This window comes from Oncorhynchus mykiss, chromosome 1, assembly GCF_057628025.1.
Source record: "Oncorhynchus mykiss isolate SJ-2025 chromosome 1, ASM5762802v1, whole genome shotgun sequence".
In the NCBI taxonomy this organism is placed as follows: domain Eukaryota; kingdom Metazoa; phylum Chordata; class Actinopteri; order Salmoniformes; family Salmonidae; genus Oncorhynchus; species Oncorhynchus mykiss.
Window position 1 is genome coordinate 7349455 of NC_143022.1, and position 12502 is coordinate 7361956.

Here is a 12502-nt window from a genome sequence, read left to right on the forward strand (position 1 = left end):
ATCCATCCAACACCAACAAAAGGCACAAACATGGCTAGCCAGAATACTAGCCAAAATACTTTCTGGGTGTTATTTTGAGAGAGAGAGAGAGAGAGAGAGAGAGAGAGAGAGAAATGTGAAGACATGCAGGTCATATTATACCATTAGAAAAAAAATAAAAAATAAATTTGTTGCTCAAAATGAACCCAATAATTCAGACACATGGAACTTCTTAAACAGTATCATGCACAATGGGGCAAAACGGGGCACAATGGGGCAAAACGGGGCACAATGGGGCAAAACTACATTCAACTAATGAGCATAATACGATTTTAAAAACTGGAAAATTATTAGGAATAAAATCTGATAAAGGTATAAGATCCCAAACAAATATTACAACCTATATTAAAGAACTTCTCCTCCTGCTTCTCTCTTTCGATGCTTATTTTGTGGTTGGACGCATCAAAGTGTACCTCCTATTTTTAAAGGTGGCAAAGCGGTCAATTACACTATTGTGGCTTAGTGCCCCAAGCACTTCACCCTCATTGGACATGGCTGCAAGACTTGCAAGCCTTTTCTGACCCAGTGTCTTACGCAACCAGGAGTACAGCCGGCACAGTGCGCTAAAAGACCTTTCACCAGAGCAGCTTCTCACTGGAACTGTGAGGGCAACCTGAATGAATGAAACACATGATACTCCAGGAGGTTATGCCCAGCAAGCATATCTTTGGGAGGACATCCAGCCTCTCTTTTCCAGGCAAAAAAGTTTCTGGCCACCAACATCTCTTCTGTTTTAACATCAATACTGCTTGGCAAACTCAGTTAAGCATGATGTATCTAGGAAGTGTTTTGAGTTGGGGCTGCATGCCTGTATGTCTTCGAGCAGACCTGCATCTACAGTCAAGAATCGCTGGTCAAGCTCACAAACCATCCTGTCCAAGCAGGGGAGCAACAACTCTGTTTTCATTGTTTAGGAACATGTCAATTCTGTGTCTAACCCCAAGGAGGTCTCCACCACAAAATCTCCCATTTTCCTTTGTTTGTGCTTTCTTGCTGCATCGGCCTCCTGGAATATTATGAATTTCACAGAGTGCTTTGGTTCTGTGGCGAATGCATCTGTGCGTTTGCCTATCAGTGTGTCACATACAGCTTGTTTGCCGAAACAAGCTTCTGCCAGGTCTACTGTCTCTTTCTGGAGGAACGTGTGCCGTCCCTCAGTTATAGAAAGAAGGGACTGAAACATCAGTAGCAAATACACAGTGGAGAACTGATGAAGCTTTGCTCTCAGACCGACAGCCATGGGGGATCCAATGGCAGATAGACAATCACAAATAGCAGGTTAATGTGTCCAGGACTGCATTTATGGACCTCAGCTGGCATGCCCAGCGAGGGTTTGAGTGCTGTTCAAGTTCAGCTGATGCTATTCCAAGTTTGGACTGAGCTTCTTTGAACTTGTGGTGGTTAACTAGGGATGTACTGAAAAACGAATACACGTTCTCCAAGAAACTGAAAAATTCAGCAGCCTCTGAAATAGCCCTGCAAGTATGACACAACACCAGATGAATCTCATGAGCATAGCAATGTACATGAATTGCCTCCGGATGCAGCACTCTGAAATGTGCTTGCACACCTCCTTTGGATCCACTCATGACAGCTGCACCATCATAGGTCTGTGCAACGCACTTTACGCCTGCTACCACCTCTCATTTGGAGTTGCTGTTGCAACTCATCTGCTATCGATTTGGCATCAAATGACTTGATTTCTGCTAGTGCTAGTAAACGCTCCTTAACTGTCCCCTCTGTCACATATCTAACACACAGAGAAAACTGTTCAGACTGCCCATCCCTGGTCTCATCCGCCATAATGGTATACATTCCAGATTTTGACATCTCAGAGACCATGGTGTCCATAATCTCTTGAGCACAGCATTCGATCATGTCATTCTGAGATTCTGGAGAGACATACATCGCATTTGATGGAGTATTGTACCTTTACAGGAAAGGATCAAACTCCTTCAAAAGCTCCATACATTCAAGAAAGTTCCCTCTATTTGTGCTTTCACTAGATTCATCATTGGCACGGAAAGAGAGTCCCTGTCCTCCTAACATTGAGGTGACCGCAACAATTCTCCTCAGATACTCCCTTCTCTCTGCAATATCACTAGCATGGGCACATGTTCAAATCTGAGCAATGTTCCGATGACTGCTAGTTGCCTGGTAGCTTTCCCATGCCACAACACTGTCTCTGTGTTTGTGCCATTTCATGTTTACCGAAGATAAACAAAGCTTTTTTTCCAATTTTTGCAGCCATTACTGACAAAAGAATCAAATTGAATGTTTTTGCCAAAAAACTCTAGATGGAAAGCAGAAAGCTGTGTTTTTGTGGACAGAGGACTCTGCACGATTGTATTTCTCAAACCAGCATTGCTGAAATGCCCTTTTCTGAGTACCAAAACTTTTGTGTTGGTGGCTATCCAGCTATCCAGCTTTGTCTGGGCCCAGTGTCTTTGTCAATTAAATCGCTTTCATTTCTGGAAGGAGTTGCTGCAGCGGCTTGGCTACTTTCTCTCTCTGGATCTGTTTGTTCTCCCTCTCTCTCTGGATCTGTTTGTTCTCCCTCTCTCTCTGGATCTGTTTGTTGTCCCTCTCTCTCTGGATCTGTTTGTTCTCCCTCTCTCTGGATCTGTTTGTTCTCCCTCTCTCTCTGGATCTGTTTGTTCTCCCTCTCTCTGGATCTGTTTGTTCTCCCTCTCTCTCTGGATCTGTTTGTTCTCCATCTCTCTCTGGATCTGTTTGTTCTCCCTCTCTCTCTGGATCTGTTTGTTCTCCCTCTCTCTCTGGATCGGTTTGTTCTCCCTCTCTCTCTGGATCTGTTTGTTCTCCCTCTCTCTCTGGATCTGTTTGTTCTCCCTCTCTCTCTGGATCTGTTTGTTCTCCCTCTCTCTCTGGATCTGTTTGTTCTCCCTCTCTCTCTGGATCTGTTTGTTCTCCCTCTCTCTCTGGATCTGTTTGTTCTCCCTCTCTCTCTGGATCGGTTTGTTCTCCCTCTCTCTCTGGATCGGTTTGTTCTCCCTCTCTCTCTGGATCAGTTTGTTCTCCCTCTCTCTCTGGATCTGTTTGTTCTCCCTCTCTCTCTGGATCTGTTTGTTCTCCCTCTCTCTCTGGATCGGTTTGTTCTCCCTCTCTGGATCTGTTTGTTCTCCCTCTCTCTCTGGATCTGTTTGTTCTCCCTCTCTCTCTGGATCGGTTTGTTCTCCCTCTCTCTCTGGATCAGTTTGTTCTCCCACTCTCTCTGGATCTGTTTGTTCTCCCTCTCTCTCTGGATCGGTTTGTTCTCCCTCTCTCTCTGGATCTGTTTGTTCTCCCTCTCTCTCTGGATCTGTTTGTTCTCCCTCTCTCTCTGGATCTGTTTGTTCTCCTTCTCTCTCTGGATCAGTTTGTTCTCCCTCTTTCTCTGGATCTGTTTGTTCTCCCTCTCTCTCTGGATCGGTTTGTTCTCCCTCTCTCTCTGGATCTGTTTGTTCTCCCTCTCTCTCTGGATCGGTTTGTTCTCCCTCTCTCTCTGGATCGGTTTGTTCTCCCTCTCTCTCTGGATCGGTTTGTTCTCCCTCTCTCTCTGGATCTGTTTGTTCTCCCTCTTTCTCTGGATCGGTTTGTTCTCCCTCTCTCTCTGGATCGGTTTGTTCTCCCTCTTTCTCTGGATCAGTTTGTTCTCCCTCTCTCTCTGGATCTGTTTGTTCTCCCTCTTTCTCTGGATCTGTTTGTTCTCCCTCTTTCTCTGGATCAGTTTGTTCTCCCTCTCTCTCTGGATCTGTTTCTTGTCCCTCTCTCTCTGGATCTGTTTGTTCTCCCTCTCTCTCTGGATCTGTTTGTTCTCCCTCTCTCTCTGGATCTGTTTGTTCTCCCTCTCTCTCTGGATCTGTTTGTTCTCCCTCTCTCTCTGGATCTGTTTGTTCTCCCTCTCTCTCTGGATCGGTTTGTTCTCCCTCTCTCTCTGGATCGGTTTGTTCTCCCTCTCTCTCTGGATCTGTTTGTTCTCCCTCTTTCTCTGGATCGGTTTGTTCTCCCTCTCTCTCTGGATCTGTTTGTTCTCCCTCTCTCTCTAGATCGGTTTGTTCTCCCTCTCTCTCTGGATCGGTTTGTTCTCCCTCTCTCTCTGGATCTGTTTGTTCTCCCTCTCTCTCTGGATCTGTTTGTTCTCCCTCTCTCTCTGGATCTGTTTGTTCTCCCTCTCTCTCTGGATCTGTTTGTTCTCCCTCTCTCTCTGGATCTGTTTGTTCTCCCCCTCTCTCTGGATCTGTTTGTTCTCCCTCTCTCTCTGGATCTGTTTGTTCTCCCTCTTTCTCTGGATCGGTTTGTTCTCCCTCTCTCTCTGGATCGGTTTGTTCTCCCTCTCTCTCTGGATCGGTTTGTTCTCCCTCTTTCTCTGGATCTTTTTGTTCTCCCTCTCTCTCTGGATCTGTTTGTTCTCCCTCTCTCTCTGGATCTGTTTGTTCTCCCTCTCTCTCTGGATCTGTTTGTTCTCCCTCTCTCTCTGGATCTGTTTGTTCTCCCTCTCTCTCTGGATCGGTTTGTTCTCCCTCTCTCTCTGGATCTGTTTGTTCTCCCTCTTTCTCTGGATCGGTTTGTTCTCCCTCTCTCTCTGGATCTGTTTGTTCTCCCTCTTTCTCTGGATCGGTTTGTTCTCCCTCTCTCTCTGGATCTGTTTGTTCTCCCTCTCTCTCTGGATCAGTTTGTTCTCCCTCTCTCTCTGGATCTGTTTGTTTTCCCTCTTTCTCTGGATCTGTTTGTTCTCCCTCTCTCTCTGGATCAGTTTGTTCTCCCTCTCTCTCTGGATCTGTTTGTTCTCCCTCTCTCTCTGGATCGGTTTGTTCTCCCTCTCTCTCTGGATCTGTTTGTTCTCCCTCTCTCTCTGGATCGGTTTGTTCTCCCTCTCTCTCTGGATCAGTTTGTTCTCCCTCTCTCTCTGGATCGGTTTGTTCTCCCTCTCTCTCTGGATCTGTTTGTTCTCCCTCTCTCTCTGGATCTGTTTCTTGTCCCTCTTTCTCTGGGCATGCTTGTCCTCTTTCACTTACACAGCTCACATGTTGATCTCTGCCTTTCACAGAAACCTCTCTTTCTGCATGACCCTTTAAGATATCATGAACATCATTTATTTATGCCTAACAAAGGTAAGATATATGCTGTACAAATTTAACTGAATGCTTAAACATCTACTTGCTTTTTTTGTAATCACTAACCATCAGACATGCTCCCTCAGCCCTGACAGCCTCCAGCTTCTTTCCCTCATTCTTGTCTGCTGTGTTTTGACATGTATTGTTATTAAACTCACATAGACAATAACTCAAGGCTTAATAGGTGATGAATCAGTTTAAGTTTTAATTTGTTTGTTTGAACTGGTAAAATCTTCATTTCTCTCAGGATTGGCCTTCGTCAGAGCTGTTGGCACTGCCTCTCTTGAAGAATGTCCGTATATCCATCTAACGTTAGTCAATAGCTAGCCTGCAGTTGAAAAAACTGAGGATAATACAATGACATTGTGATCAACACTATGTCACCTTTTCTACACATGACCTTATCATTGTTTTACAATGGCCTTACTGAATGAAAACAATTGAGTATGAAAAGATATGTGCATGATTTTACGTCATCTGTCTCATTTATAGCCTGGCACAGATTGCAAAACTACATTAAATACAACGTTAACTAGATATCATCGCCACATAACTTATGTCGCGTTTAAAAGACACCGTTACCGTTAGGTAGCTCGTAACGTCTGTTACACTGTAACTTACAGGCAGCCTCACTTAAACACGTATTGGTTAACAACGCTTTGATTATGACCAAAGTCTATAATAGTGAATACTCTCTCTCTCTCTGTTCTACCTTACCACAAATTCACATCGTAGCCTATCTGCATGAATCCGTCCTGTCAGAGCCTTTTCCTGTCAGTTTCCTGTTAGCTAGCAGTCTCAAGCCACAGCAGTAACGTTAACCAAAATGTTAGATACAAGTAGACCTAACTGTCACCAACGTGTGCAGCAGCCTCCCCCAGGTCCTAGTGCCTGCCCAGTAAGCAGTTTAAGATGCGATGGAACGGTTGACGAAAAAAAAAGAAATCACAGAGAAAATATTTTGACTGATATATTGATTTATTTAGGGGGGGGGGCTAACGACGTCCCCGGGTCCCAGAAATAACATTTAGTGTCGTTTTATTAGATAAAATCCTTCTTTATATCTCAAAAAGTCTGTTTGGTTGGCGCCATTGATTTTAGTAATCCACGTGTTCAACTTGCAAAGAAAGGAATCCGAAAATCTACCCCTAAACTTTGTTTCAACCAGTCAAAATATGTTTCTATTTACTCCTCAGATACCCTTAAATGTAATCAAACTATAGTATTTCTTACGGAAATAAGTAATAGGAAAGGTGCGTCTTGTCTTCTTGGTCGTGCGCAAACACGGATTTCCAAGACTGTGTCCCTGTACTAAAACTGTTATTTCTTAATTGTTTTTCAAATTACAAGCCTGAACCCTCAAACATAGACTACTGACACCAAGTAGAAGCCGTAGAAATTGCATCTTGGGAGCTTGAATTGAGTATGCCCTTATACTGGCCATTGGAAGAGCATGGTCTCTCAAAAAAACTACATTTCCGGGTGGTTTTTCATTGGATTTTCTCTTACCATATCTATTATGTTATACTTGCCTACATTATTGTAACATTTATACGAACTTCCAAGTGTTTTCTTTCCAATGGTACCAATTATATGCATATCCTGGCTTCAGGGCCTGAGTAACAGGCAGTTTACTTTGGGCACGTCATTCAGACAGGAAGTGGAGAAAGAAGGAGCCTTTTGATGTTAAGCCTAGTCCGGACTAAAAAGAATGTTCCATATGCTTCTTAGACAAGTGCTAGGCTTAATACGTGTCTGGGGAACGGAAAATACAGCTCATTCTAATTTCATCAGTCTTTTTACCCTGTTATTGCTTAGATCCCTTGGCTTGGCCAATGGTCAAAGGAAGTCAAAGGTTGTTCTGTTGTTGTTCTGAGAACATTTAGGATGAAATGCTCCCACTGACCTGTATTATGGACACAGTTTAGAAGTAAACAGGAAGTTAACTGTCATTTAGCAAATGTTTAAATGGTGTATTTTGACCTTTTTGTTACCAGATCAATTGTCTTCCTCAGATTGTACCTCATATTAGCATTATAATCTTGTTTTTGTTGTTGATTTTGAAAATGAATGTTTTTTTTGTATGAAGACGTTGTATTTTTACACATTTGTAGAAATTTGTTTTGAATATCTCCAAAAATAAAAATAAATTTGTTGATTTGCTCTCCTTCCTCCTTGAACCCAACTCACTGTACAATGGAAAGGTCAGTTATACTACTGTACCAAGATATGTATGATATATGAAACCTTCAAAAATACTGTCTGAAATTAACTTTAATAAAATATTCTCAAGTTGCAGCCATTTTGTTTCACGTTGCAGCCATTCATTTGGCCAATTTCCACAACTTATTTGAGTTTAATGTGTTTCCGTTCCATTTTTTTCTATGCTAAGTTTTGCCACACAAACTGTTGCGATACATGACAGACTTGCCCAATCTGTTTTTCACGGATGCGCTGTAGACAACAGTTTGCTGATGAAGTGGACACAGGACAGGATAGGTTATATGATCAGATGATTAACTTTAACTTTCGGGGCGGCAGGTAGCCTAGTGGTTAGAGCGTTGGACCAGTAACTGAAAGGTTGCTGGTTTGAGTTGACAAGGTAAACAATCTGTTGTTCTGCTACTGAACAAGGTAGTTGTTCAGGGTAAGAACTGTTCCCGGGTAGGCTATTATTGTAAATAAGAATTTGTTCTTAACTGACTTGCCTAGTTAAATTTAAAAAATTAAGAGTAAGATCATTTTTATTTGTAAATTGGCAGCTAAGCACACTGGCGTAGCACACTCCCCTGGATTTTTTTTTTTTATTTTTTTATTTTACCTTTATTTAACCAGGCAAGTCAGTTAAGAACAAATTCTTATTTTCAATGACGGCCTGGGAACAGTGGGTTAACTGCCTGTTCAGGGGCAGAACGACAGATATGGATATAGATAGGGTTACGTAGTGGATCTATAGAGGGTTACGTAGTGGATATATATATAGGGTGGTGTAGAGAATATATAGAGGGTTATGTAGTGTGTGTATATATAGGGTTATGTAGTGGATATTTATTGGTTTATGTAGTGGATATATATATATATATACAGTGGGGCAAAAAAGTATTTAGTCAGCCACCAATTGTGCAAGTTCTCCCACTTAAAAAGATGAGAGAGGCCTGTAATTTTCATCATAGGTACACTTCAACTGTGACAGACAAAATGACAAAAAGAATCCAGAAAATCACATTGTAGGATTTTTAATTTATTTATTAGCAAATTATGGTGGAAAATAAGTATTTGATCACCTACAAACAAGCAAGATTTCTTACTCTCACAGACCTGTAACTTCTTCTTTAAGCGGCTCCTCTGTCCTCCACTCGTTACCTGTATTAATGGCACCTGTTTGAACTTGTTATCAGTATAAAAGACACCTGTCCACAACCTCAAACAGTCACACTCCAAACTCCACTATGGCCAAGACCAAAGAACTGTCAAAGGACAGCAGAAACAAAATTGTAGACCTGCACCAGGCTGGGAAGACTGAATCTGCAATATGTAAGCAGCTTGGTTTGAAGAAATCAACTGTGGGAGCAATTATTAGGAAATGGAAGACATACAAGACCACTGATAATCTCCCTCAATCTGGGGCTCCACGCAAGATCTCACCCCGTGGGGTCAAAATGATCACAAGAACGGTGAGCAAAAATCCCAGAACCACACAGGGGGACCTATTGAATGACCTGCAGAGAGCTGGGACCAAAGTAACAAAGCCTACCATCAGTAACACACTACGCCGCCAGTTGGTGGCTGACTAAATACTTTTTTTGCCCCACTAACTGGAAACGGGATATTTTTTATGGAATGTCTACAAAGGCGTATAGAGGCCCAGCAACTATCACTCCTGTGTTCCAATGGCGCGTTGTGTTAGCTAATCCAAGTGTATCATTTTAAAAGGCAAATTGATCATTAGAAAACCTGTTTGCAATTATGTTAGCACAGCTGAAAACTGTTGTTTAAAGAAGCAATAAAACTGGCCTTCTTTAGACTAGTTGAGTATCTGGAGCATCAGCATTGGTGGGTTCGATTACAGGCTCAAAATGGACTGAAACAAATGAATTTCTTCTGAAACTCATCAGTCTATTCTTGTTCTGAGAAATGAAGGCTATTTCATGCGAATAATTGCCAAGAAACTGAAGATCTCGTACAACTCTGTGTGCTACTCCCTTCACAGAACAGCGCAAACTGGCTCTAACCAGAATAGAAAGAGGAGTGGGAGGCCCCAGGGCATAACTGAGCAAGAGGACAAGTACATTCGGGATGCTGGCCTTCTAGGCAGAGTTCCTCTGTCCAATGTCTGTGTTCTTTCTCCCATCTTAATCTTTTCTTTTTATTGGCCAGTCTGATATATGGCTTTTTCTTTGCAACTCTGTATGTGTGTGTGTGTGTGTGTGTATGTGTGTGTGTGTCAGTGTGAGTGTACATGTGTGTGAGTGTACGTGTGTGTGTGTGTGTGTGTGTGTGTGTCCTCTCACATGGCGAGGATTACACATTTGCCCTTTGAACCCACCACATTCAGGTCATAAATGGGACCACTAACAGTGCTTCAACCTTCCTAACTTTGTTCAGATGTCCTAATGTCATTACTAAGCACATAGCACACATCATGGCTAGTCAACATACCCTCATTGGATTAATCCTATTTCTATCGGTGGATTGGACTTCATCTGTCATCCCAGGTAAACAACTGTTTTATTTGCTTGGTATAGGTTTACCAATTAAGCAATTCATTTACGGTATTCTTACGTTATCTGCAATGAATTGGTTATCGACGTCTATTCATACATGTTGAACAATAATGAATAAAAAATATTTTTAACAAGAGAAACATAACAAAGATCTACTCATCAGGATGATGGATAGACTTTTCTTTTTTTAAATTATTTTAGGAGTAACAACTGTCATGTGTGACAAAATATGATAGGGACTAACGTACATAAATGTAATGCAATATGACATGTATCACACATCACATGTGCAGTTGAAGTCGGAAGTTTACATACACCTTAGCCAAATACATTTAAACTCAGTTTTTCACAATTCCTCACATTTAATCCAAGTAAAAGTTACTTGTTTTAGGTCAGTTAGGATCACCACTTTATTTTAAGGAGGTGAAATGTCAGAATAATAGTAGATAATGATTTATTTCAGTTTTTATTTCTGTCATCACATTCCCAGTGGGTCAGAAGTTTACATACACTCAATTAGTATTTGGTAGCATTGCCTTTCAATTGTTTAACTTGGGGCAAATGTTTTGGGTAGCCTTCCACAAGTTCCCCACAATAAATTGGGTGAATTTTGGCCCATTCCTCCTGACAGAGATGGCGTAACTGAGTCAGGTTTGTAGGCCTCCTTGCTCGCACACGCTTCTTCAGTTCTATCCACACATTTTCTATAGGATTGAGGTCAGGGTTTTGTAATGGCCACTCCAATACCTTGACTTTGTTGTCCTTAAGCCATTTTGCCACAACTTTGGAAGTATGCTTGGGGTCATTGTCCATTTGGAGGACCGATTTTCTACCAAGCTTTAAGTTCCTGACCGATGCCATGAGATGTTGCTTCAATATACCCACATAATTTTCCTGCCTCACGATGCCATCTATTTTGTGAAGTGCACCAGACCCTCCTGCAGCAAAGCACCCCCACAACATGATGCTACCACCTCTGTGCTTCACGGTTTAGATGGTGACTTGCAAGCCGAATGTCCTCCAAACGTAACGATGGTCATCATGGCCAAACAGTTCTATTTTTGTTTCATCAGACCAGAGGACATTTCTCCAAAAGGTATGATATTTGTCACCATGTGCAGGTGCAAACCGTGGCCTGGCTTTTTTATGGCGGTTTTGGAGCAGTGGCTTCTTCCTTGCTGAGTGGCCTTTCAGGTTTGTCGACATAGGACTCATTTCAATGTGGATATAGATACTTTTGTACCTGTTTCCTCCAGCATCTTCACAAGGTCCTTTGCTGTCCTGGGTTGATTTGCACTTTTCGCACCAAAGTATGTTCATCTCTAGGAGACAGAACGAGTCTCCTTCCTGAGCGATTTGACAGCTGCCTTGTCCCATGGTGTTAAGACTTGCGTACTATTGTTTGTACAGATGAACGTGGTACCTTCAGGCGTTTGGAAATTGCTCCCAAGGATGAACCAGACTTGTGGGGGTCTACAATTTTTTTTCTGAGGACTTGGTGGATTTCTTTTGATTTTCCTATGATGCAAAGAGGCACTGAGTTTGAAGATAGGCCTTGAAATACATCCACAGGTACACCTCCAATTGATTCAAATTATGTCAATTTGCCTATCAGAAGCTTCTAAAGCAATGACATCATTTTCTGGAATTTTCAAAGCTGTTTAAAGGCACAGTCAACTTAGTGTATGTGAACTTCTGAACCACTGGAATTGTGATACAGTGAATTATAAGTGAAATAATCTGTCTGTAAACAATTGTTGGAAAAACGACTTGTGTCATGCACAAAGTAGATGTCCTAACTGACTTGCCAAAACGACTTATCCTTAATGTAATTATGGACTATCGTTTCTCTTTTCTTATTTGAGCTGTCATTGCCATAGTATGGACTTGGTCATTTAACAAATAGGGCTATCTTCTGTATACCATCCCCACCTTGTCACAACACAACTGATTGGCTCAAACGCATTAAGGAAAGAGATTCCAAAAAATTAACATTTACGAAGACACACCTGTTAATTGAAATGCATCCTTGTGAAGCTGATTGAGAGAATGCCAGGAATGTGCAAAGCTGTCATCAAAGCAAACGTTGGCAATTCTTTGAAAAATCTCAAATGTTATATATACAGTGCCTTGCGAAAGTATTCGGCCCCCTTGAACTTTGCGACCTTTTGCCACATTTCAGGCTTCAAACATGAAGATATAAAACTGTATTTTTTTATGAAGAATCAGCAACAAGTGGGACACAATCATGAAGTGGAACGACATTTATTGGATATTTCAAACTTTTTTAACAAATCAAAAACTGAAAAATTGGGCGTGCAAAATTATTCAGCCCCTTTACTTTCAGTGCAGCAAACTCTCTCCAGAAGTTCAGTGAGGATCTCTGAATGATCCAATGTTGACCTAAATGACTAATGATGATAAATACAATCCACCTGTGTGTAATCAAGTCTCCGTATAAATGCACCTGCACTGTGATAGTCTCAGAGGTCCGTTAAAAGCGCAGAGAGCATCATGAAGAACAAGGAACACACCAAGCAGGTCCGAGATACTGTTGTGAAGAAGTTTAAAGCCGGATTTGGATACAAAAAGATTTCCCAAGCTTTAAACATCCCAAGGAGCACT

The 12502-nt window shown here is 41.8% G+C and overlaps 1 protein-coding gene across 1 annotated transcript in view; it reads left to right on the plus strand.

Annotated features, from left to right (window-relative positions):
- Window positions 1–9446: 9446 nt before the first annotated feature.
- Window positions 9447–12502, plus strand: part of alpi.2 (alkaline phosphatase, intestinal, tandem duplicate 2) — a 28123-nt gene continuing 25067 nt past the window's right edge. The window contains exon 1 of the mRNA XM_021610103.3: window positions 9447–9868. Coding sequence (XP_021465778.2) covers window positions 9796–9868 — 73 coding nt within the window. The 5' untranslated portion in view covers window positions 9447–9795. The remainder of the gene's footprint in view (window positions 9869–12502) is intronic.